Raw genomic sequence first — 24,780 nt, forward strand, 5'->3', positions numbered from 1 at the left:
CACCTCAGATTTTCCGCGGCTGAAGCAGGCGCCCTTGGTGAACTCGTCGCAGTGCCACTCAGCCTCCTGCGGAGAGAGGGAACAGCAGGGTTAAGGAAAGCCAATAAACCAGCACGAGGCGCTCACATAAAACACTGAGCCACAATGCCACCGACCGGCGTTTGAAAAACGCTCACAAACCGAAAAAAAAAAACAAAAAGCAAAACAAGAAGCGAGCCCGAGCTTTGGAAAAACGTCGACTTGTTGAAAGACATTTGACTTCTGGAGGCGAAACTTGGGAGGCAAATTGCCATCGAAGACATGGACATTTGCATGGCTGCAAAATTGTGAAACAAGATTAGGCGGTGATTGTTTTTAAGCGGGTTGTGGAACATCGGTCTTTGCATTTTTCGGAGACAGGGCTTGAAAGAGGATGCGGCTGTGAAACCGGCGACGGTCTTTCAAGGGGTCCCCAGCGAAATTACCAAGAGTTAAACTTCATTATTCCATTATTTCGGTAATTCCATGGGTTTCGATCCTAGTTTCACTGTTGTCTGCCTAACTCGAGGATAGACCGGTATGGAAGTCTGGACTAAATCACGCGGATCAAATTGAGGGTCGCGATGTGAAAAAGGTTCTAAATGTCATGTGTATAGTAGGCCCCGACAAACACACAAACCGATTCTCCTCCGGGTCGGCACCGAGCCTAAGAAATAAGAGACAAGGATGCGGAGAGCGGAATGCCAATTTGGTTTATTTGTAGAGCGGGAATTTGGACTCAAAGCCTCTTGAAATGTGCCATTGTGATGTGAGAAGGAAAGAGTGGGATGCATTTTGCAATTTAATTAAAGGAGGAGGGCAATTATTGACACACTCGGTTCTCTTTCACTCTTTTTGTACCGTTTTAAATTCAGTGTGACCCCCAGGGGGGGGATCTGTCGTCACTGGCCGTTTTTGAGGGGGCAGAACTCACTGTGGCTGGCGCTAGCCACTGCCGCTCAAAGAGTGACACTTTAATTCAAATTGAAAACTTGATATGGCACGAAGGCTACGTTCACACTAATGGCAAAAGTGGCCCGGATGTGATTTTTTTTTTTTGCCTCATATGTGACTCAGATATGTTTGTTTTTTTTCTTGACAGTGTGAACAGCACAAATCACGTGGAATCTGATCTGTTCAATATGGAATCGGGCCACTGTCGTATGAGGTCCCGGATCGGATACGGGTCCGATTTTTTGCAATGCGACCTGACCCAGTCTGAACAGTCGATTCGGAATTTGTGCGACTTTTTCGTCACTCTAGAGCGGGGGTCGGGAACCTATGGCTCACAATTAACAAGTAATAAATAATTATTCTGTGTCAATTTTAAAGTAAAACAGGTAGGAGAAATTACAATTTTGAATATAAAACCTTTTATATTATGACGGACCGGCGAGCAGAGCGAGGCGCACCGCGGCCCCTCCGCCCCATGGCACCCGCACCCCCACCGTTAAGCAGCAAATGCAGCGGGGGGAGGGGAAAAAATTATACATAAATATACCGACCCGGCGGGGGAGCACCCACGTGTTTTATCAATAGCAGTGGATCTAAAATTGTGCGTGTGTGTGTGTGATTTGTGTGTGTGTGTGTGTTTGTGTGTGTGTGTGTGTGTGTGTGTAAGCACGTGTGCCCTCTGAGGGAGCAATGGGGGGTGTTTGTATTTAATTTTACTAAACTTCCTTATTGAACGAAACAAAAAAAAAAGCACTGTGCCCCTGTCTGGATTTAAAGATTTCATTCCACCCGACAGCCACCGGGCCGCCGCGGACCGTGCCGGCTCACGGTGCATTTGCCTGCCATGTTTTGCTTCCATATGACAGTGTGCTGCGCGTGACGTCTTCGGTTCAGGACCGTGACCCGTTCACACCGGGATCTGATATTGGCCGCATTCGAAAAAAATAATGTGAACAGCCAAGCAAAAAAAATTGGATCCGAGCAATGAATCAGAATTGAGCGCTAAGGCTTGCAGTGCGAACGTATCCAAAGAGACAGCTACTGCTCTAACGGTAAAGTCACACCGCCGGCGACGGGGCGTCTGTGCCCCTGGCGTTTGTGGGCGGCTCAAAGTGGACTGGCTGTTGTGGGCGTGCCAGGCATTTCAAACCTCTTTCCCTTTTCCGCATTAAATATACATTATATAGATAGGTGGCGCCGTGTGCACATTTAAAAAAAATAATATACGTAGAGCGTATCTTCCCTTCTATTGGCCGGCACCCGGCGCCGGGCGCTGCTCATTTGCATAAAGTTGAATTCCGCTCAACGTTGCCTGTCGCCGTGAAGCCGCGAGCTCGTCGGCAGTCGTCGATCCGCTCCATTCAGTTGGATGAAGCCCAGCTCCGTTTGAAATGCATCGCAGCCGACCGTACTTTTAGTCACACAAAACAATTAAAATTGCTATTCAAAGAATTCAACTGTGGCCACAGAGCTACAACTCCGCCCGGATCGCTGACAGTGACAAATGCCTTCACTATGTGGGAATAGATTAGCCATCTTTAGCAAAAAGTGGAGATAACTTTTCCCGTTCAATATCGCGGAAGTTTTTAATGTTTGGACAGGGGGAAAAGAGATTCTAAACCCCTCCTGGGCTCTGAAAGGTTGTTCCATTTGTTTTTCTATAAACAGCTCCCAGGTTGCCCCTCTGTGTCCCCTATAGAGGCTTTAACTCCACCACCTCAACTGACTTTAGTAGCCATAGAGACACACTGACACACACACACACACGCGCGCGCACATACACAAAAGTATGAGTAGGAGGATAAAGTAAAAGTGTTTAGGGCATGTATCTAGAGGAGAAAAGATTAAGAAAAGTATTAAGTAGAGCTGGCGTCTATTTCAATTTTGTATGTATGAGTCTTTCTGTGTGTGTGTGTGTGTGTGTGTGTGTGTGTGTGTGTGTGTGTGTGTGGCTTTCATCTGTGCCAGTTCACATTCCAGGCCAAAGCGGCTATTTTGAGGGCCAGTCACCCCCACACAAACCACACTCATCAGCACTTGCAGCGCTGCAGTGAGTCCCGGAAGAGCCCAATGTGGGCACAGAGAGTGGTTCCACTTATCGCAGGGGGATAAACCCTGCGGGCCTCAAGTCTTACTCACTCATGTCCACTGTCAAAATCGATCACGATATAATACAAAACGACTGCGGCGGTTCTCCTGCCGCACGTCGCCCGAGTGGCTTTTCCCCGCTTTTTTTCTCCTTTTCCCTGACTCCCCGACACAGAGACACATGCTGGCGATAATGATGAAGACAAACCATTTTAGTGAAGACAGTGGCAAGATGTAACAAGGGCAGGAGCTGATGGAACGTTGTTATGAAGAAGGCTCCGCTTCCTCGTGTGTGGGGATGGGTGATTTAACCCGTGCTCATCAATTGCTCTGATGAGCAACAGCAACAGCCACCCCTGATCCTGGGCCCAATTAACTAGATGTGGCTGCTTAAATCACACCGCCCCCCCCCCCCGCACACCAACAAATAACTTGAGATGATGCCGTTTTTTATCCATCTTTACCGGGGCATTTGCTTTACTGCCGCACCTTTCTGAGCGCAGAGAGGACTTTAAGATGGTTTTTCTCCGCATAGAGATGGCGGCTTTAAGACCGGAAGCCTTCGCCCCCTTAGAGTCGGCAGATTTACACGAGAATTTATCGGATTGCCGGGCCTCAAATGGACCAGAGTCCCGAACAGGATCCCAGCTATGCTAATGCCGCAGTGTCGTTCACACTCATTAAAGGACCATTGACGCGCTCCTGTCAGCCCTCCTTTTCAATTTCAAAATCCAGAGGAAAAGGAAAGAGCTGGGAAAGCGATAGCGATTAAAAAAATACTGTAGATGAGGAACTTGGGACAGAGTGAAAGATTAAGCTTTTTTCCGACGGACGTAGACGGAAAGAGACTTCGGCAGAGTCGGCGGCCCTCATTCAGCGCCGCGGAGAAGCCGGAGAATAGAATCCCGATGACAGGCCGTGCAATGTTCCCCGGTCCCTCCGCGACCGGGAACCTAAGAGATGCACCGCTGTGTTCCAACCCCAACGCTGAGGGGCTGCTGTCACCGTGAGATGGGTGCGGGCGGGAGAGAGAGAGCGAGAGAGAGAGAGAGAGAGAGAGAGAGAGAGAGAGAGAGAGGGGCCGGGACAGAAAGCGAGCCGGGCGAACAGAGGAAGGAGTGGGAGAGAGGGAGGGAGGGAGGGAGCCACTGGAGGGAGCGCATCGAGCGAGGGCTTGCATTCCGAAGCAGAGCTGTACCCAGACACGGTATTGAATATATTTTGCATAAAGAGAACGCGGAGAGCACGCACCGCCTCCTGACGGCCGTCTGGGGCGGAGAAACGACCGGCTGCGTGCTTCATTGCGGCGGGGGGGTGGTGGGGACCATAAAGCCGGACAATCCCGGGCCAGGGAAATCTAATCCGTCTCGTGAACGGCTGACGTTACCTTTTGATGTGCTGGCACAACATTTGCTATTCAGACTGATGTGTGCTGATGTAAGCCCCTGAAAGATTTACACACGGAATTAGCCTCGGTGTCGGATCTAAACGCCCCATCGGTCTGCGCTGTTTTTCTTTTTCACGTCGCTCAAGATTTGCACGAGTCTGACCAGACGGCTCGTCATGCCGGGACCCGCCGCGCATTTTAGCAGGACTTTGGGGGCGGGGGCGGGTGGGCAAGGACTGATCAGTGTCAGGGACGCTGGGAGAGCGGTCAAAGTCGCTGAACTCATCGTCGGCGCTGTCACACCCGTCAAACAAAGCAGCAAAAAAAAAAAAAAAAGGAAAAAGAAAAAGGGACGCGAGGGAATTTCCTCGGGGACGTGAGACGCCGCGCTGGCCGCGCCGCGCCGCCTACGACGGCCCGTCCGCGCCGTGCGTCGCCGCTCCCGCATTTGCCGGACCGATTTCACGTCGTCTGAACGGGCTTCGCCTCGGGTCTCACCTGGCTCCCGTTCGTCAAACTTTTCCTATCAATTCCCATCCGTTCATAACTGCACATGTTGTTATCTGGATCCCCCTGCCTCGTCTACGGTGTCCATATTGCGTGCCTTTGAATAGTCAAATAAGTCGCTTCCGGCAATCTAATTAGAAAAGCTCTTGTACAGTTGTTCTTTTTGGTGCCAATTAGCGGTAACTGGTCTAATTGTCGGGTTGACAACATGTAATCGTGCGAGATGAGAGATGAAACACAACAGGGTAAACATGTCTTTCGCCTTAACCAGAGAGAATGGAAAGTAACCATCTACCTCCTACCAGGGGGCCCCCCGAGCTGCCATTTTAGCCTTTTTAGCGCCGTCTGTGTTTAGCGATTCTCGGGAGCTCCGTTTTTAAGCTTCTGGTAAGCTTCTGGTATTAGCAGAAACCAGACATCAAGGCGAATCCGTAGGTGTGTAGCATGTCATTCTAGGTTCCACGTCATAGTTACAAAGTTGCCGATCTTTTTTGACAAAGGTAAATGGGCATGACTATTTTCAAACAGGTCCCTTGACCTCTCACATTAAGATACCGGAATGAAATTAGGGCTCATTAGAACTGCAAGAGTCTCACCTTTACAGCCCTGTCTGACACATATCAGCTAGATTGGGTACTTTAGCTCCAGGGTTCTCACACCATGTTCTGCATGCAGTTATAAAAAGGTGTTAATGCATGTTCGCCTTTTTTTCCCTTTGGCTGTTTCTGCACACTGTGGTACCTAAACAGTCATGGAATTGTAGAAATTGGGTATGGCAACAAAGCTGAGACCCTTGTGAATCCAAGGAGCCCAATTTCACTGTGATGAAATGTGGCCTCATGGTGCCTCACCTCGTGAAACCCTAGACCCGAAGATGGGGATCGGTGGCGGGCTTGTGGAACAAAAAGCCGGGCTTTTGTCATCCCACAGGTCGTGCACAGGACAGTTATTGCAGCAGATTCTCAGCGATTAAAGAATGAATAAAGGATTGCAGGTTGAGAAGTTGAACTCCACTTGCAGATTAACTCTGTCCTAGGTGCAATGGCATACAAATACTCTAAGTTGTATGCCAAGCATGCTGACAACAAAGGTTAAAATAAAAGGAAGAAAAAAAAAAACTCTATACCCAGAATCTAGACGCCTAGACCGTTCAGAAAATGTTTGGGATGTCCAGGTACATTAGAGATAAGTGGGTTTTTCTGAGCCAATTTCGGAAAATATTGCCGGTCAGCCAATCGTCAAAATCGCACATATCTCAATTTTTCAAAAGTTATTGACACTGCAACACAGGTCATGAGGTCTTCGGTGGATCTTTTGGGGGGGATTTTTGACCCTTTTCCCAAAACCCTGGTCAAAAATGTCTAGAAAGTGTACCAAAGCTGGGTAATTAACCCACAATTTGGTGCAGCAACTAATCACACATAATTGAGCATGGGAATGGCCATCATTAGGCAAGAGTATAATGTTCCCTTTACACTAAAAATATTCATAATTTTATTAGGCGCAATTAAGAATTTCATGTTTATTACCTTGTAATTGATAGAAAAGATTGACATACGGTGGAAAGCTGCATCTCAAATGAGGTGCATTTGGGGATGAAGAGATTAAGTGTTTTTTACCGATCTAGCCTGTTACTGTAAATGCATGCCCCTCGACCGCCTCAGAGGGTTTTGAATCCCCCCCACCATAGTTTCACAAAATAGGGGCTCCCAAAGATCATTTTGCCTACGGCCCCCAAAAAGCAAGAAACGGTCCTGGCACATGATCTGATGCTGTGACTATTGTTACCGCTGAGAACAATGAGCATCTGCATCTTGTTAGCTTTACCTTGTCAAAGAGGGTGCCGAGCTAGTATCGGGTTCTAAAAGCGAACAGCGTTTTATTCTTTTTGGGTAGAGTTCTAGTCCAAGGCGGCGCGGTCGTTCATCAGCGCTGGCAACACAATGGGTTGTGGACACAATGCAAATGCATCGCACTCAATTCATCAATGCTTGGGCCTCTCTGCAGCAGGAAGAGCAACAGTGGACAGTGGCTCGTGGGAGCCACGCCGGGGCGGATTCAGCTGACAGAGGTTGGCAGGAATGGAGGCAGGGATCGAGGCAGGGTTATAAGGGGAAGGAGGACAACGTTAAACATATGGGGAAGGTCTGACAGCAAGATGGGTGCAGTAGGCCTGAACCCTGTGGAAGGAAACAGGAAACAGCCCCCCCCCCCATTTCAAGTGGTACTCAGTAAGATGATATCGTTCAGAATAGTCACGTGTGATAGTCTTTGAAAATGAAATGTCAAATGCTGTTTTCATTTTCATATTTTAAATTGCTAGAAAATTCCAATAAATTGTAATGATGGAAATATTGCTTGTATAAATGAAAAAGGAGGTTACATTGTCTATATTGCATTTCAAATTTCTAATTTGAATTAAGATTTGAATATTGTCCACTGTACAGGGTAGGATTTTACATTTCAAACAGCTTTTCCATTGTCATTAAATATTGCCATAGAATGCTCATACGAGCATGTAAAAATTAAAATGCAAATTTGATTATGGGGGGGGATGTGTCCCCATCAAGCACAGAGCCTGTTCCATTCCATAAGGAAACAGAGTAAAATAAAATAATCTACATCTAAAATAAAAACACACTGTTTTGGTACACCGATCATGGGCGCCTCATCACTGTCACGTCGTGGGCACAGTCCGTACCGTCAGAGAGGGAGTGATCAGGGAGAGCCGGCCATGCGGAACTATTTTAGACCGGGGAGTGATTCATAAAACACATTCGGGGCTGAAGCTAGGGACAGCCAATATTACCGTAATACCTGAAAATGGGGGGACAAACGATCCCGGTGTCCCCCCTATTCCGGCGCCCCTGATTTCGATTTATCATTTAGATTTAACATTTAGATTTAACATTTAGATTTAACATTTAGATTTAGATGTAACATTAAGATTCAACATTTCAATTTAAAATTAAGATTTAACATTTAAATTTAACATTTAGAGTGAACATTTATAATTAACATTTCTCTATTGCATATTATATTGTGTACATTTACATATTTTTACGTTCATTTCTGTCTCAAATGTGAGTAAACTGAGCTAAATGTGAGGAAAGTGTCCCAAATATTAAAAACATATGAACTAGAAAATTGTAACCAAATTTTTGCCTTCGGCGCCCCATAGGAGCGTTCCTCCTTTAACTTTTTAGGATTCTCAAAGTGCTCGACTGTGCTGTAAACAGTTCCTCAGACAAACCTTCATATCTAGTGATTGAACCCCCTCCATTTAGAGCGGAAAGGAGGCGAAATCCGAAGGGGACGCCTCCAGAAGACGCACAAATAATGAAAGGGGGAAAGTTCTGAGACGGCTTAACATCATCTCTCCTCTCAAACAGCTGCGCTCTCGCGTCCCGTTGATCTTGACTTTTTCTATTTTTCATTACTACCGGGCAAGGACAGTATTTACTTAGGAGATTATGATTGCTGGGTCCAGACTGAATTGATCTGCGGGGCCAAGTAAAGCAGTTTGGGCCCGGGGCGCTGAGTCGCCTCACCGCCTCACCGCCACCGCTCTCAAATGCCTCCCAAACAGCGGCATGACCGCGGTTAATTCGGAAAAAATTTTCTGACGTGGGAGTTTGAACACGACTAATCACTCTGTGGCCGAGGGCGGCGGGTGGGATTCGTTATGTTTGTCTTGAAGCAAATGACCTCCGTGGCATATTTTTTTTGGCCATGTTTATAGATGTTTAATGCGGCTGTACATAGGGAGAATGTAACCGGGGCATCATCGATCAGATGGTAATTATATCCCTCCCTCTCGGGTTATGGGCCGATTGTACTTGATTGGGAAAAAAAAACAAAAAAAAAAACCTAAGCCCCCCGCTCCATCAATCCATTTCGTGCCTCGTGCCTCGCATCTTAACGCTGCCAGCCATGCAGAACGAATCACTGCCATGGGGCATGATCCGACGGGGCTGATGCACGGGGAGGCTATGAAATCAAAGAGACGTGCGTAGGTGTGCAGGAGCTCTTAGCTTGCTTTCCTTCCGACGGGAAGTGAGAACACTCGTACAAAAACTCTTGACTCCGAACACCAGCGCAAATGTACGAAATAAACAGAACAACAACTGAATCTCCTTTGAAAACTCTTGCGGGTTAGTCTCGCCTACTTATTAGTGTCTGCGGTAGCCCGTCAATCTCTTGGATCCACCGGTAATGGAGGCGGCGGAGAACGGAGCGGCGCGGCAACGCTAGCGGGGGAATTAATTGGACCTATTTTTCATTGAAGCGCGGTAAAGATGACATACATAAAACCCGGCGATGGTCGCAGTCGGATCTCTCGATGCAATTAATCCTTGCGTTCCATGATGGAGATAAGAAGGGGAGCGGGGGAGTGAGCGACGGAAGCAAAAGGAATAGCACCGACGCTCCTCCAACTCAGGCCCCCGGGGCATAAACGGCCTCGTCCTTGACTCCGTGGCCCCGGTCCAGCCGGATGCAAAAGCAGGAAGTGGTCCGTGGGTCAGTCTAAATTGGGGCGGGGCCTTGGCGGGTGGACGACCGGGGCCGGTTCCCAGCACAGAAGAGGCAAGGAGCTGAATGGGCCCCGGTGGAATATCCCTCGAGAATTGTGCTGCGCTGGCTGAGCGGAGGATAAGATACAGAAAGAGGGATGATTTGGGGAGCGGACGGCACGGAGCATCTTTTGTCCCGACGAGCAGCCACAAAAGGCTGCCTCCCTGCGGAATTAGCATTTTTTTTCTCCGTGGGGGGGCTTCCTCTACATACCCATCTCCTGCCAGCGTGCTTCCTCTCTCTCTCTCTCTTTCTCTATCGTTCTCTCTCCCTCCCTTTCTTGTCTCATCCCGTTACGCGTGTCGCTCTTCACCCTGATTCCATCCTTCCAATTCATTCTTAATTCTTATTTTCTCCGATTCCTCCTCTCTTGAATCCTCAGACGGATTTATATCCACGCCGGCGCCGTCGCTCTCCATTTGTTCCATCCTGACATTCTCTCTCCGCCTATCCCTCCCGCTCTCCTCTTTCTCCCCACCCAATTTCTTTCGCGGGTGTTTTCCGAGGTTGTCAACGACGAGCACCGAGCCTCATCACGGGAGCCTGCTGCCACCTCCTAGAATGAGGAAACAAAATAAATCCTAAATGTGTCAATGTTTGCTGGGTGCTCAGTGGGTATCAAAACGCTTAACGCCACAAGGGATGTGAGCCCACGCCGCGGTTGCCAGTATCAAAAAAAAAGAGAGATTGCGCGGAGAAAAGTCGTACCCACATCGGAAGAAGGAAGGGAAGAAATAAGTCCACGCTCGGCGGCCCACAGAGCATATCACTCCAGGCAATTCCACATCAAATTAGTGGCAGCGGCCTTGCTTTGAGCTCAGTGTTGTGACTAAGCACCTGAACTCCTACTTCTTCTCCTGCTTTTCAAACTTCTTCTTCCGAGCCTCTGCTGTTGGGGTCGAGGCCCGCTCCAGTCAGGACCAAGGTTTTTGACGGGGGTAGAGTCCAAGTTAAGTCTGCCGTCAACGCTTATTGAGTCGGGTCAGGTCCAAGACCTAAAGGTGGCAAACCCAACTTGAGACCAACTTAAGACCAACTTAAGCCCAACTTAAGTCCAATTTAAGTCCAACTTAAGACCAATTTAAGACCAACTTCAGACCAACTGAAGCCCAACTTAAGCCCAACTTAAGCCCAATTTAAGCCCAATTTAAGCCCAACTGAGTAACGCAAGCCACTTGTGTGGCCATTTGTTATCTTTTTGTTCCAGGGACAAAGACGAGAAATATATGAAGAAAATAAATGACATTGCTTTATCTCCTTCCATCTTTGAAATCTCCGAAATCTAAAAAAAGAGTTGAGTTTGGGACAGCAGTGCTTAAAAAACATGGACTCAAGAAGGGCGGTCAGAGCCGGGGCGGAGGGAGGGTTTTACAACCGCCAATTCTCGAAAGGACAGAGAAGAAGGACATAAAATTCAGCATGCCTGAAAAAGCGACACAAAAAAAAAAAAGGGCAGAGAACCACGAAACAAAATGTGAAGATTGACGAGCGGGCGTGTGACTCGCAGTAAGCCGTGAGCGCGTGGGGGTACGAGCGCTACGCCGGGGGCTTACAGGTTGTCAACATTGTCTCGCTCCCTCGCAGCCAAATCCACCTCGGCGGCAGACAGCTGTGCATGCGGCCGAACCCAACCCGCTGTCACTCCACCTGAAGTGGGGCTGTTGTGACGCGTGAAATGCTAAGCCACTTAGCGCCGCCGCCTCGGGGGCTTGGGGGCGTTGGCGGCTCGTCGGCGGCGAATGGCGCCGCGTCGACGCCTGCGCCGGCGAGAGCGTCAATAATCGCCCGTGACCGCAGACAAGGGAGGGAGCCCGCCCGCTCGCTCAAATTGGAGAGAGAGAGAGAGGGATAAGAGAGAGAGGGAGAGAGGGGGAGGGAGAGAGCGAGAGACTGAAGACTCACCTGGATCAGCGTCAGGTCTTCCAGGCTGAGTCTGAAGAGGTGATTTCTGGAATGACAAGAGAGAAGCAGGCGAGTTCAAGGGGGGTCATTTTTTTTCCCAACGCGAGATGAACTCGGCGAAAGGACGAGTGGATGAAATGCGAATGGCTCTGAACACTGCTTTTCTTTCCCTTTGGTCGTTTGCACTCCATCATCTGCCCTTTACTTTCATTTCCCCATCCCCTCCTCCTCCTCCTCCTCCTCCTCCTCCTCCTCTGTTCTGTGTTCACAAACGCGCTTCTGCGTCGAAGTCCTTTAAAAAGAGGGTCGATGCAAATCGGCGAAAAACGGGGGTGATTGTTTTTTCAAAAATCCATCATCATAAATCTCCTACGGCTTTACCGCTTTGTTAACCTTTTGCGTTGCGGCAGGGGAGCGGCAGGGGGACTGCGCTCCCGCGGAATTCGGGGACCGCGACGGGAAAAATCAGAACAGCGAACATACGTTGACGGCGTCGACGGCGCCGGGCCGAGGGCGGGGAAGACCTTTTTTCACGCTCTGGTCTCGAGAGGACAAAGGTTCGGTGTGTAAAGGAGAGAGGGGGAAAGAAAAGGAAGAGAGGAAGAGGAGGAGGCAGAGAGAGAGAGAGAGAGAGAGAGCGAGAGAGAGAGAGAGGAGATAGAGTGAGAGATACGGCGAGGAAGATTCAGCCCCCCAAAACATCACTTTAATGAGCGCTAGTATGGTCTCGCCTCAGGCCCCGTCTGAGACGCCATAGTACACAATTACTATAACTTTGTGACGATAATACCGGCAAGTTTTTTTTCTTTTATATATATATATATATATATATATATATATGTGTGTATATATACTGTATATATATATATAAATAACTTATATATATATATATATATATATAACTTTTTGGGGAAAGAAAATGCTGTCCTGATAAATTTTCTCTCGTGAAATATTGGTGTAGTAACCGGTAACAGCCCGGGCGCTTTATGTAAGAACACACAGGGCGATCTAAAAAGCTGGAAATTACAGCTGAGCGTTCACTTGCATTTATTGATGTGCACATATCTATTAGATAAAACAAAATAAAATAAGGTAAGTTAAGATCACACTTTATTAGTCCTGGGGGGGAAATTGAGACGTTAAAGCAGCAGAAATACAGTGCAACGGAGAAAGACACAAATTACTGTAAAAATGAGATAATAACACCTGAATCTCCCTTTGGGGATTAATAAAGTGCTAGTTTGCCTTATCTTATCTTCATTACGCTATAAGGACATTTTAACCATCTGCGTCAGGGGCAATATGTGCCAACACTTGGGAAGTTCAGCTCACACACACACACACACACACACACACACACACACACACACACACACACACACACACACACACACACACGCACATAAACGTGCACACAAATACCCACCCATACCTCCCCACCGCGTATTGTATCGATATTTGCATTGATTTCTCTTTCGCTCCGTTAACTCCTCATATGCTTGGGCCCGAACGCAGCCATCAATCCAGCCGCGCTCGCTCACAATCCACAGCGAGACACTTAACAGATGTCAGATTGGAGCCGAGAATTCAATTTAATCCCTTATTTCTTTGTGGTGTTTTTTGGGCACGCCGGGCGTCGCGGAGGCAGAGGAATTGCCTCCGTCGGAGTCGACAGCAAAGTGTCAGAAGGCAGAAAGCAATTCTCAAAATATAAATATAACCCAAATCGCAGTCCATGCTTTCCATATGGAGGCTTGTCGCTGTGTAATAATGTGTTATTTTCTTCAGCGTACCCGCCACCTGCACGTATCGGGCTTACAAGTTACTGTACTGTAGCTTAGTGTCACTCCCTGTTTACTTCTGTTTGTATACATGCTATATCTCATTGCATTTTTATTTTTATCTCCTCATTTAACTTGCACTGTTCTCTCAATTCTGCTGCCGTGACACCGGCAGAAGTGTTATCTTATCTTCACCTGTCACTCATAACGTGGTGATTATTTCCTTGTATCACAACGTTTTGTGCATCGAAAGCCGAGTTGAGAAAAAAAACTGTTCTTGAATTAAGCTTTTTACTTGTCAGTGAAAATAATGAAAACAATATATGATCATATCACTTACTGTATGCTATATGTTATTCAGTGGTTCCTGAATTTATAACAAAATCTTGCGTACATCTTTTGTTAATATAGTCAATTTAAACATATAAACAAACAAAAATGACGTAAATAAATAAATGCACACGTAAATAAATATTGTTTTTTTCTTCCCTTAGTCATCCTTTCCTACAAAATTATGTGAGGTGCATTAATCTCCCTGCACGGTGTGTTAGTGCTGCTCCGGCTCCCTGCTTCTCTCCTGTTCAAGCTCTGAAGCAGGAGTGGCTTTGTATCGAATATAAAGCTATTAGCCCAAGTGCAGGACACACTTCATCTGCTTCCAGTCTGAGACTTACACAGGGAGATAGCATAAGCCCCTGTCCTCGGCCACACACACACACGCATGCGCGCCCGCCCGCACACACACACACACACGCACACACACACACACATACACACACACACACACACACACACACACACACACACACACACGCACAACTTTCTTTAAACCCACTTTCAATAACAGCCACGTGGGAACGCACACACAGACAGAGGGTTTGGAAGTAAACTCCCAAGCAGTTTTCTTTTCTGTGGCATATGAGGACATTTACAGAAGAGGGTGGTCATTATTCATGCACCACACTGACACACACAGAGAGAAAGAGAGAGAGAGAGACAGAGCGAGAGAGAGAGAGAGAGAGAGAGAGAGAGAAGAAAGAGGACAAAGAGCGATATCATGACATAGACGCTATTGTCGGAGAAATAAGCGATGACACGAAAATGACACACAATGGCATTAAAAATGAGAGAACAAAGCCGAGAGAGGGAGACGGGAAGGAGAAAAGAATGACAGGACGGAGGAGGTCGGAAGAGGCCGACGGAAGAAGAGAGGCGGCGCCGAGGAGAGAAGGCGGGCGAGAGACGGGGGCTTTACCTGGCTCCGACAATCAGCTCGTTCTGGCCGGGGTCGAAGGTCAACTGTGAATAATCCACCGTGCCCTCGGCCTTGAACCTGAAGATCCACGGCTCCATCTCTGCAAGGAGGGTCAGAGGAGACGCCGTGAGACAATGTGAGACCGGAGACAACCCCCCCCCCCCACCCCCACCGCGCCGGATCGCACTGCGGGGGTCACCCGGGCGCCGTTTAAAGGTCATCGCAGCGTTACGCCTCGTCCATCTGGCGGCTGCCGCCGCCGTTTGACGGATGGGAGCGAGCTCGAAAGGCCACCGATCGGATACCCGCCGTCTGGATCGTGGGGGCGGAGGATAGGAGGGGAAAAGTAAAAAATCGGTTCCGACCCCGCAAAACTGTCGCGTGAAGTTGAGCCCGCGTTGTTTCAGACGCTCTCATTTTCATTTTAACTTTAATCTGTCTTTCTAATTTGCAAAGCATTGGGCTGCGTTTTCTGGATTCGCTCGTGTTCTGCCTACCTGCGTGTGTTGGCTTCCGTCGCGCTCGCTTTTTTTGCGTTTGCGCTTCCCCAAGTTGCAGCGCGCCCAAAGAGTAGGAGACCGAGACGCTTCGCTTCGTAGCGCTGACTCTTCCCATTCTCTCGTCCTCTCGCAGTTTTTCTTTCGTATCGCGCGTGGCGTTGAAAAGTCGTTCTTGAAAAGTGAAATGCGCTGAGAGTTTATAGCCTTGATATAGCAGGGAGAAACAACAGTAATATGGTCCAACTTCTACTATCCAACCCCTCGAGATCCAACCCTGCATTCTAACATTGAATTAGAGAGAGAAATGCCCAATAAGCTTAAAAAGCTGCTGATGCAAACACAATTGCACAAATTATATTGGTGGATTAACCCAGTTTTCCTTCTAAGGGCTATTAGAACCAATGTATGGTAATACTGTGAGTGTTATAGTTCACAATTGTAGAATCCTGTGTTATTTTATTTGATCCTGCAATAAAGATCATTTTATGTATTATTTCCTCCCATTCATCAACTTGTTAAACCTAAAACAATAGAAACCACGACAAATGGATCATTGATTGACCTTGTTGCTCGTGAGTCTTGAGGCTTCCAGTCCATTTGAGTGATTACTAATATAGCTGATACAATTTGTGAGACACCCCACCACACACACACACACAGACACACACACACACACACACACACACAGACACACACACACGCACACACACAGGAGACAGCGTCAGCAGAGAGCGGGAGAGACGTATAGACTGCATCGCCAGACAGATGTTGACATCCTATCCACAACACGGCTGTCGTCATGTTGCCCGGACCATTAACCCCTGACCAATCGAATCACAGGCCCCGGGGGCGGGTGTCTACGGGGCCAAGATGCCCGTCTCACTGTCTGGTTATCTGATAGGGCTGGTCAAGCCATCCTGATGGGGATGTATGTACCGTACGACTCAACAGGCTGGATTCCAAGTCCTCCGTTTACTGCTCAGATTAAACCAAGACGCGACCTCCTGGTGGTTCAGTTTGTTTCTAAAGCGGTTCCGCTTCCTCGTCTGACAAAGGTGAGGTCGACAAAACTTTCCGGTAATGCTACAGCTGTTCAAAAAAACCCCAAAAACTCAATTCCCACCTCAGAAATGTGTGCGGAATGCGCTTCTCAGACCACAGTTTCGGCCTCGGCGTTTATCTCCCTCACCTCGAAAATCGACCCGGAGGATTTTCAATCGGAGTCGCGGGTAAAGGAACGGGGGACAGGCGACTGTCTTTCTCCCTCTCTCTCTCTCTCTCCCTCTCTCTCTCTCTCTCTCTCTCTCTCTCTCTCTCCCAAAGCACTTCATCTGCCTCTCCCTTCAGAGCCGCCTCACCCAATTTTCCGGGCGGGCGGCATCAGAAGCGCTCACGTTGGCTTCCCCTGTCAAATGCGAGATTTCTGACTCAAAAGGGGGAGCGGCGGGTGGGCGGGGCCCTTCAAAGAGCGTCTACTGCACCGGGGCCGGAGGAAAACTCATCCGCTTGTCAAGACTTTACAGAGACATTTCCTTCAGCCTCCCCCTCCCAACACTCCGGTGGAGCTCACACCAGCCGAAGTGAAGACCGTGAGACGGGTGAGAAAAAAAAGAAAGAAAGAAAACCCAAAACCAAAACAAAAACCCCCCCACCCCAACAGCGTCCAACTTTACGGCTCCTGAAGTGAATATGTTTTCATCGGCCCCTCGCTGAGAGTCAATACCTGGGAGTTGTTTTTTACTTGACGGAGACACACATTGTTTAAAGCTTGTGTTCCACGCCAACTAGAACATTCATTCGGAATACAAATGCGGTAGTGGACCCCCCATCCCAACCCCCCAACGCCGCAACACCCGCACACACACACACACACACAGGCACACACACACACACACACACACACACACACCCCTCGGGGAGAAAGATGCCGCTTGACGAGCCTGGCATCTTCCCATAAATCTCCCAAGACGCAACAGGGGAGGATGGGGATGTTGGGGTGGGAGGGGAGCATGGGGTGGTGTCACGGCGTATCCGTGCGCACGCGCGTGGATACGTGCACAATTCCGAGAGAGGAGGAGGAGGAGGAGGAGGAGGAGGAGTGTGTGAGTGTGTGTGTGTCGGGGGGTTACGAGGTTCTAATTGAACACAACGGCGCTCACAGGGATTTACGGCTCGCGGCGGCGAGGCCAGGCGACCGTGCGTAAGTATTCATAAACAGCAGATGCCGCTCCCAAGGCTCCGGAGGGGGGAAACGACGCGGGGAGTAACGCAAAGTCAGACCCCGAGGCGGTTTAGCGACGTCGTAAATCAGGGGGGTTTACCGTACTCGCCGTGGTGCATAAAGGAGGAGGATAACAAAGAAAATATTACGAGACTAATCACGTTGATTTGTGCTCCGGTCCACCTCTGTACACGTGTTGAGCGGCGACAGTTTAACTCCTTCGGGCGGAGTTCCAAGCACTGTTTGTACGCCGAAATCTGCCTTGTGGCTCTAATCTCCCGAATTAAAATTAAAAAGTGGGACTCCTCTCATTTTGTCCTTGCTAATAAATAACTTACCCCTACCCACCCTGACCCCCCTCCCTCCTTCCCTTTCCCATACTTCATGTGTGATAATGTAATCGCATCCACAGCCATGCTGGCGTAGCTGGCTGGATCGGAGTTTTGGCTGCTGATGAGACAGAGGCATAAAATACAGACACACACACACACCCACGTACACACAGACAGACACACACACACACACACACACACACACACACACACACACGCACACACACACACACACAGACAGGCACACACACACCACACACGGATCAGGACGACAACTCAGAAAGCAGAGCCAGTGCCCTTAGCGAAGTGAAACCATGAATTCCCTGCACACACACACACACACACACACACACACACACACACACACACACACACACACACAAACAGACACAGACACAGACACAGACACACACAGACACAGACACAGACACAAAAAGACTCACAGAATGCACACAGAATATTGAAATAGAGGCCAGCTCAACTTAATACCCTATCTTCTTTCTTCTAAACGCACACTCACACGCGCGCGTGCACACACACACACACACACACCACACACACACACACACACACACACACACACACACACACACACACACACACACACACACACACACACACACACACGCACACAAAATCGTATCCCCCTCCTACCTTCCAAAAATAGAGCACTGTCCTGATCCAGCTGTCGCTGATTACCCGTGATGTTATTTCCCGTTCCGGAACGGAGCGGTTGACAGGGAAGGGAAACAGCAGGATGCACAAATATTTACCTCCGTTGTCAGAGGCCATGCCAGTCGTGCTCTGTAACACCGGCAGACCGGCAAGGAGGGAGCCATGTGGAACCCATTTTTAGAACCCAAATGGCTTTTCTTTGTGTTGCCGTGAATTCGAGATGGGAGCCGCCCGTCGGTATAAGTCAGGGGCCAATTGGGTCTAAATGCGGCCCCGTTGCAGCATGCGGAGGAACCGGGGACACCATTTGGACACGTTGAAAACAGACACCGGCTCAGCTTGAGAATAAAGCTGTGGAAAGAAAGGCGGGGATGACCCTTCCGAGAGGTGTCTCCGTCATGGGACTATCCCATGCCCTATGAGTAAGATATACACACGCCGCAGTAACATTCAATTCTATTTATAAACACAGCTTTAAACACAAACATCAGCTTCTATGGTAATTATTGTACGCATACTCACACTGTATGCAGATGCATATATAACAGACACACACAGTATTGATCAATGTTGTTTATTGAAATGTAATGTGGGATGTGGGAATATGTGGGATTTAGCAGTTCTGAGGGAATAGGCTTTTAAAGTACCCCAAATCCATGTATCGTATAGTTTGAATATATATATATGGCCATATAGGTCAAATAAGCTCTCCTTATACGCAGTATTGTTTAGCCAGGGAAGTCATGTCTGCATTTATTGATTGATTGATTGATTGATTGATTGATTGTATAGTTTGTCTCTGTAGGAGGAGCTTCCAGTTCAAAAGTCTGGGGTAGGAGCTCCTCTGGAGGCAGAGCGGCATGAGTCCTGCAGGAAGCAGCAAGTGCTAGGGCCCAATGGCCTGGGGGCCGAGCTTTGGATTGATATTAACTTGGTTTTGGAAAGTTAAATTCCATTATTTTCTTCTGAGAAGCCTAGTGTTTTTTTTTATTTTTTTTATTATTATTATGTTACTTTTTTTTTTTTTTGGGGTGGTTGTTTAGTTTTTTTCTGCTGAAAGAAAAAAAATAAAACACCGGGTGATTGACGACGGCCTCCGTGACTCCTTCTCCCGCCACTTGTTATTTCAGACAACAAAACGAAATAACTCTGAAATTACAGCGCTACAGCTTTGCTTTGGGCACAGGCCAGCACTGTGGAATCACAAATAACTGTGACCACTCATTTAAAACTAATGCACTCTTACTGTAGACCCACAGCCCCTGGGCTGTGAAAGTAGTAGGAAATACATGATTAGGGAAAGTTTTGTCGCAGGTTTGTTGTTTAAGGGAAGGGAACACACTTACTATTGTGAAGTATAACCTGATATTCATTTCATTTCAATGGCCGCGTTCATTCAAAGTGCAACCCGGCTGAAGCTCACAATAACACAAAAATAATCAAATTTTTTGGAGCCTAGGAGGTCACTGGTCTTGTTGAGTAGCAGGGCTGAACGATTCATCGAATTCACACGCACAATTTAACAGAATGCAATTCGCAAAGCCTGTGATTTAATTTTTTATCTTTTTTTTTATTTTTTTAATGTTACACAACCTAGCCGATAGGGCTGTCCAGGGCCGGCTCTTACTATAGGCGAGACAGGTGGCGGCCTAGCGTGCCATCCTGGGGAGGAGGCGCGGAGAGGCAGCGATCGGGGCACATTCCGTGCACCTGTCTCCCTCTTCGACAGCACCGATGATGCGCGATGATGCCCAGAACTTGTGTTTTTATTAAATTTGACATCTCCTAATGGAATGAAACAAGGCTGTATGGAATGTTGGTGTGCTCTGGGACAGCTTTACGCTCATTAAAAAAAACATGAACAAAGTGGCGCTACGTGTATTGGGACATAAAGTATGTGCGCAACATTTTGAGAGAAAAAATACAAAAAAAACATTTCTGCTGAAACACCGCACATTTTTCGAATTTTAATTTTCGGATTCGAAGAACGGCGAGGATTGACGTTATTTCAATAAGTCAATATTCAGCTGTGATTGAAGGTTTTTCTTTTTACAATTCAATGGTTACATAAAGATGTGTTCTTCATCTCAATTCAAGCATCAATTCATCTCATTCCATCATAACATGTGGGCCTGGCCACCAGGAAAGAGCAGTTTATATGTTGACTGCATCCAATTTTGTGTTGGTCTTACTATAGAATGATGTATTTCTCGTATTTAGGGAATAATACAGAAGAAGAAGATAAGGAGCTTAGAAAAATAATTGCATACTAAATCGCAATATAGGTCTTAAAAAAAGCGCAATTCGGTTATTTTCCCAAATCGTTCAGCCCTGGTCAGTAGCACTAGTCAAAAGGAACACAAACCCCAACAAGCAGCGTCAAAGGACCAACCGAAGCGTTTCACAATTCACTCAGCTGATGCCTGTTGTGTTTGTGAACGCTGCATGGCCGTGTGTGTATTTTTTTTTTATTTGCTTGGCTCTCGTCCATCTAACGAGGTGTTGGTCCATCAGGGACGATGAGGGCTGGGTTGGGTCGGCGGCTGTAAAAACAGCTCTACATGGCTCCCCCCTCTCTGGGAAATGAGGCCCGAACACAGGGCCCATGAAGACATTGTTTACGTGCCGGTTTATAACCCTTAAACAGCCTCCAGGCTACACAGAGGAACACTTGTTAACGTCCATAACACTTTATGAATTTCTGTCGGGGACTTATAAGGGCAATAACAGCAGCGGACCTGGCCGCTCCGAGCCAAACCACGTCCGAACCCAGATATGGAGATTAGGTTCCGTGGATATAGTGTCTATGTTTTCATTTAAGAGGCTGCCCAACGAATCCCTCGGCTGTGAATGATATTATCGGCAGTTTACGCCCGACTCTTACTCGGACCTCACCGAGCCGTGATGGGAATATATCTTTTGTGGTAAAGAAAAGCCCGGCTGATAAAAAAAAAAAACGGGCCGCGTGCTTTGCTTCAAAAGTCGCGCATTCCTTGGAAAAAAAACAAAAAAAACGCATACCGGGCAGAAAGCTGTCTTCGAAAAAACCCCCAAAAAAACAGAGGTTGCAGTCCCAGCAGCCCAGAGTAATGCCAACTCAGAAAAACCGCCATCCTCATTGGGGTCAACCCCACCGTAGACACGCCCTTCCGCAGTCAGCCCACAGTCACAGCAGGAGAAACAACACCATGTCGCTGGAACTTTCACCCTGGCTTCCCACAGTCATTTGCGGCCAGTTCAAAGCCTTCTTCAAACCTTTTTTTTAATAAGAACACAGTCTCAGTATCGGACAACTTGGTCTGGAGGAGTAGTCACGGCTGAGAGCTGAGGTGGGGTTCGCCACAGGGAGGGTTACAAACTCAAACTAAACTAAAGTGTTCCTGTTGATCTCTCTTAATGCTTGTGTAAACCAGCAAAATAAAATCTAGAAAAATAAAATAAAATTATATATATATATATATATATATATATATATATATATATATATATATATATATATATATATATAAATAAAGTTGAAACTACCACCACTGACCAAAAGTCACCGATTCATCTGAGACGCTGCAGTAATTCAGTATGAGGGAGAACTTTTCCCCTTCACCTTCCCCTCTCCCTCGATTTGGTCCGCAGCGTCGGGTCCGCCGCCCGCTTACCCCCCCCGACCTCCCCCTGACCTCAGCCACAGCCGCTGGAGGCTCCGACCTCGGCTCCAACCTCTGGACGGAAGACTCTACATCAAAGAGCGAAAAAGACCTTGGACTTCCCCCCGAAGTGAGAAGGGCCGCCCCGTGCCAGAGCGGGGCCTCGGAGGAGGCCGCGGCGGCGAAGCCCCAGATGTACGTCCAACTGGTGAGGGCTCTGCCGCGGGAGTGCGGCCGAGCCCATGAGAACAGCGTGATCCGCGGGGGTATATTTAACGTGTTTGTAGTCTTCCCAGTCCGGCTATGGAGCGACGTGCAGCGGCCTCGTGCCTACGAGACGGACCGGGGATTAAACTGTAATGAACGCCGCGCCGTGACTCACAAAGAGGACGATAATAGGTTTAACGAGAGTGTATTTCTCTCACTGTCTCGTGCCCCATGTGTGTGTGTGTGTGTGTGTGTGTGTGTGTGTGTGTGTGTGTGTGTGTGCGCGCGTAACGTAATGAATCATATCTTTTGATGCCTGTTGCAGAAAATCACGGGCTATAATTTGACATGCTTTGTAGAGGCTTTGTACTCTGTGAAACCCTGAACACACAGTCATCAAGAACGGAAGAGTATGATCAAGCTAAGTCAGATTCAAAAAAGAACAAAAAAACGTAGAGGCGGCGAGGGAAGGACAGCCTCGTGAAATTAAATACGGACAAGTCTCGGTAATAATTCCCTTCAGTGAATAAAAAGGTACGTGTAGTAAAAAATGGTAAAGAATAACACAGTATGAAAGAGCTTCATTGTACTGCACAGTCTTTTTCAGTCAATTTCCAGATAGTGATTTTTCTGTCTATTGGTCTAAATTAATAAATAATCACCGTGTCCACATAATGGATGTTGCGGCGGTTTATTATTATTATTTTTTTTGGACTAATGCTTCATCTTTCTTATGAGCGGCGGCTTCCAACCCAGCCTTGCCTTCGCTACTGCCTCAGTTTAGTTCTGGAGAAAACAACACCGTCGCTGCGCAGACGGTTGGCGGTCTGAACAGATGATATCGATAATATTCCGACTGCATTGGATTTCATATTCGAATTAAGCCCCACCGATGGGCACGGCGTGATCTATTCCCCTGCCGAATGCGCGCATCTGTAGCGCGTTCACGTCGACCCCAAGAAATAAAAAAATAAGAAAATAAAAAACAACAACGTCGCAGGTTTTAAGGACAGAAAGGACTTTGGGTTCAGTTGCGGGAAAGCGTCTCACAGGACCATCTACTGACAGGGAAAGGCAGAGGAACGGAACAAAACGGGTGCATTTCCATCATTCGTCTTTCGTATTGTGATCCATCACGGGAGGAAGAGGGGGCTCTTTCTCTGAGGAAATAGAGAAATCTGCCTTGTGCACTGGGAAAAATTGGAAAATATTGCACGGACTGCGAGTAGTAAAAAAAATAAAATAAAAATCTGAGACGCTGCGGCGTGACAGTCGGACGCGGCGAAAGCTTCTCAGCCACGTTTTCTCATCCCCCCTCTCCTCTCCTCCGAAACCCTGTATGATGACGAAGGTGAATGTTACCGGGCTTAACGGTAACGTCCGTGTATTTCAGTCAAATCAATACTGCGCCCTGCTCTCATGGGCCGTGCTGCCGCGTGAAGGAGCTAAAAAGGGTTTGAGCGACAGGTGACCTGCTAATCTGGGGTCCGCACACCTGCTTATCATCCCACTCAATAAGCTCGATCAGGATATCCCCTAATTTAGTGAACCGGGAGAGCACGCGGTGGGGGTTGTTTCCTCGTAGGCGCAGGTGACCTTGCGACTTCCGGTCAATTACACCCGAGACACGACGCCGTGGGATTATCCGACCGGGACTGGAGCTGGACTGGAAGCAGCTCGATGGCATTTTTCTGCCGCTTTGCGCCGGCGAGAAAGAGCCGCATTGATCGTTATTGACGTTGCCGGTTGGCACAATTGCGCGGCAAGATGTTCAGCGGCGTTGTGAAACAAAGGCGGGAAGTGACATCTGATCGCGACGCGTGCCAAACATGATGCGGGCGGAGCAGAGCCGTCCAGTGAGCGGGCCGGGCAGCAGATTTGAGAAGATAAGGGGGTAGGAAGGTTTTTTCTTGGTGTTTGTGAAGCCTGTGTGTGTGTGTGTGTGTGTGTGTGTGGGCGTTTATATGGTTGGATGATATGGAGTTTGAAAATATCTTCAGATGTGTAAAAAGTGCAAATAATATGTATGTAAATGCAAGATGTTGCGATAAAAATAAGCGACAGATCCCAGAGACAGATCCAATTCAAATTGGAATTTCACTCTCAGTGCGCTGCGGGTAACCCTGAATAAATGACAAATTACCGAAAATGCAATATGATGCGCAGGTGTTTGTGTGCGTGCATGTGTGTGTGCGTGTGTGTGTGTGTGCGTGTGTGTGTGTGTGTGTGTGTGTGTGTGTGTGTGTGTGTGTGTGTGTGCGTGCGTGTGTGTGTGTGCGGGGGTGGGGAGGTTTCGGATCACCCACCTGTGTGCGGGATGAGCGGGTGCTCGGCCCGGTGACAGGGCGACTCGGGCAGCAGCACCGGCCCTCTCCTGCCGTCCACGCCTCCCGGCCGCAGCAGGGCCAGCGCGCACTGCAGCAGCAGCAGTGCATGCTGGGTAAGGGGGCGTCCCATCGGGGCCTCGGCTTGGCTCGCTTCTCAAGGGCCTCAAGGGACCAAGAGCATCACAGAAACACACCTGGAGAGAGAGAGAGAGAGAGAGAGAGAGAGAGAGAGGGTTTGCATTATCTTTCCTGTCTTGTTTTTCTCTTCACTCTAATGTCATGACTCAAGTATTTCACCACTTGATGATTAATGCTTCGGCATGAGGATACTTGTCACAACAATAAAGCAAATTTGAACGTCGATGGGAGCGAGTAACTTTTATTTACCATCCGTATCTTACATTCACATT

The 24,780-nt window shown here is 48.0% G+C and overlaps 1 protein-coding gene across 1 annotated transcript in view; it reads right to left on the reverse strand.

Annotated features, from left to right (window-relative positions):
- sema5a (sema domain, seven thrombospondin repeats (type 1 and type 1-like), transmembrane domain (TM) and short cytoplasmic domain, (semaphorin) 5A) overlaps positions 1–24,780 on the reverse strand; it is a 136,960-nt gene that overhangs the window by 72,903 nt on the left and 39,277 nt on the right. The window contains exons 2-5 of the mRNA XM_080019970.1: positions 24,350–24,564; positions 14,468–14,567; positions 11,432–11,477; positions 4–66 (exon numbers count right to left, since the gene is read on the reverse strand). Coding sequence (XP_079876096.1) covers positions 4–66; positions 11,432–11,477; positions 14,468–14,567; positions 24,350–24,500 — 360 coding nt within the window. The 5' untranslated portion in view covers positions 24,501–24,564. The remainder of the gene's footprint in view (positions 1–3; positions 67–11,431; positions 11,478–14,467; positions 14,568–24,349; positions 24,565–24,780) is intronic.

Source organism: Zeus faber, assembly GCF_960531495.2.
Source record: "Zeus faber genome assembly, chromosome: 19".
Classification (NCBI taxonomy): domain Eukaryota; kingdom Metazoa; phylum Chordata; class Actinopteri; order Zeiformes; family Zeidae; genus Zeus; species Zeus faber.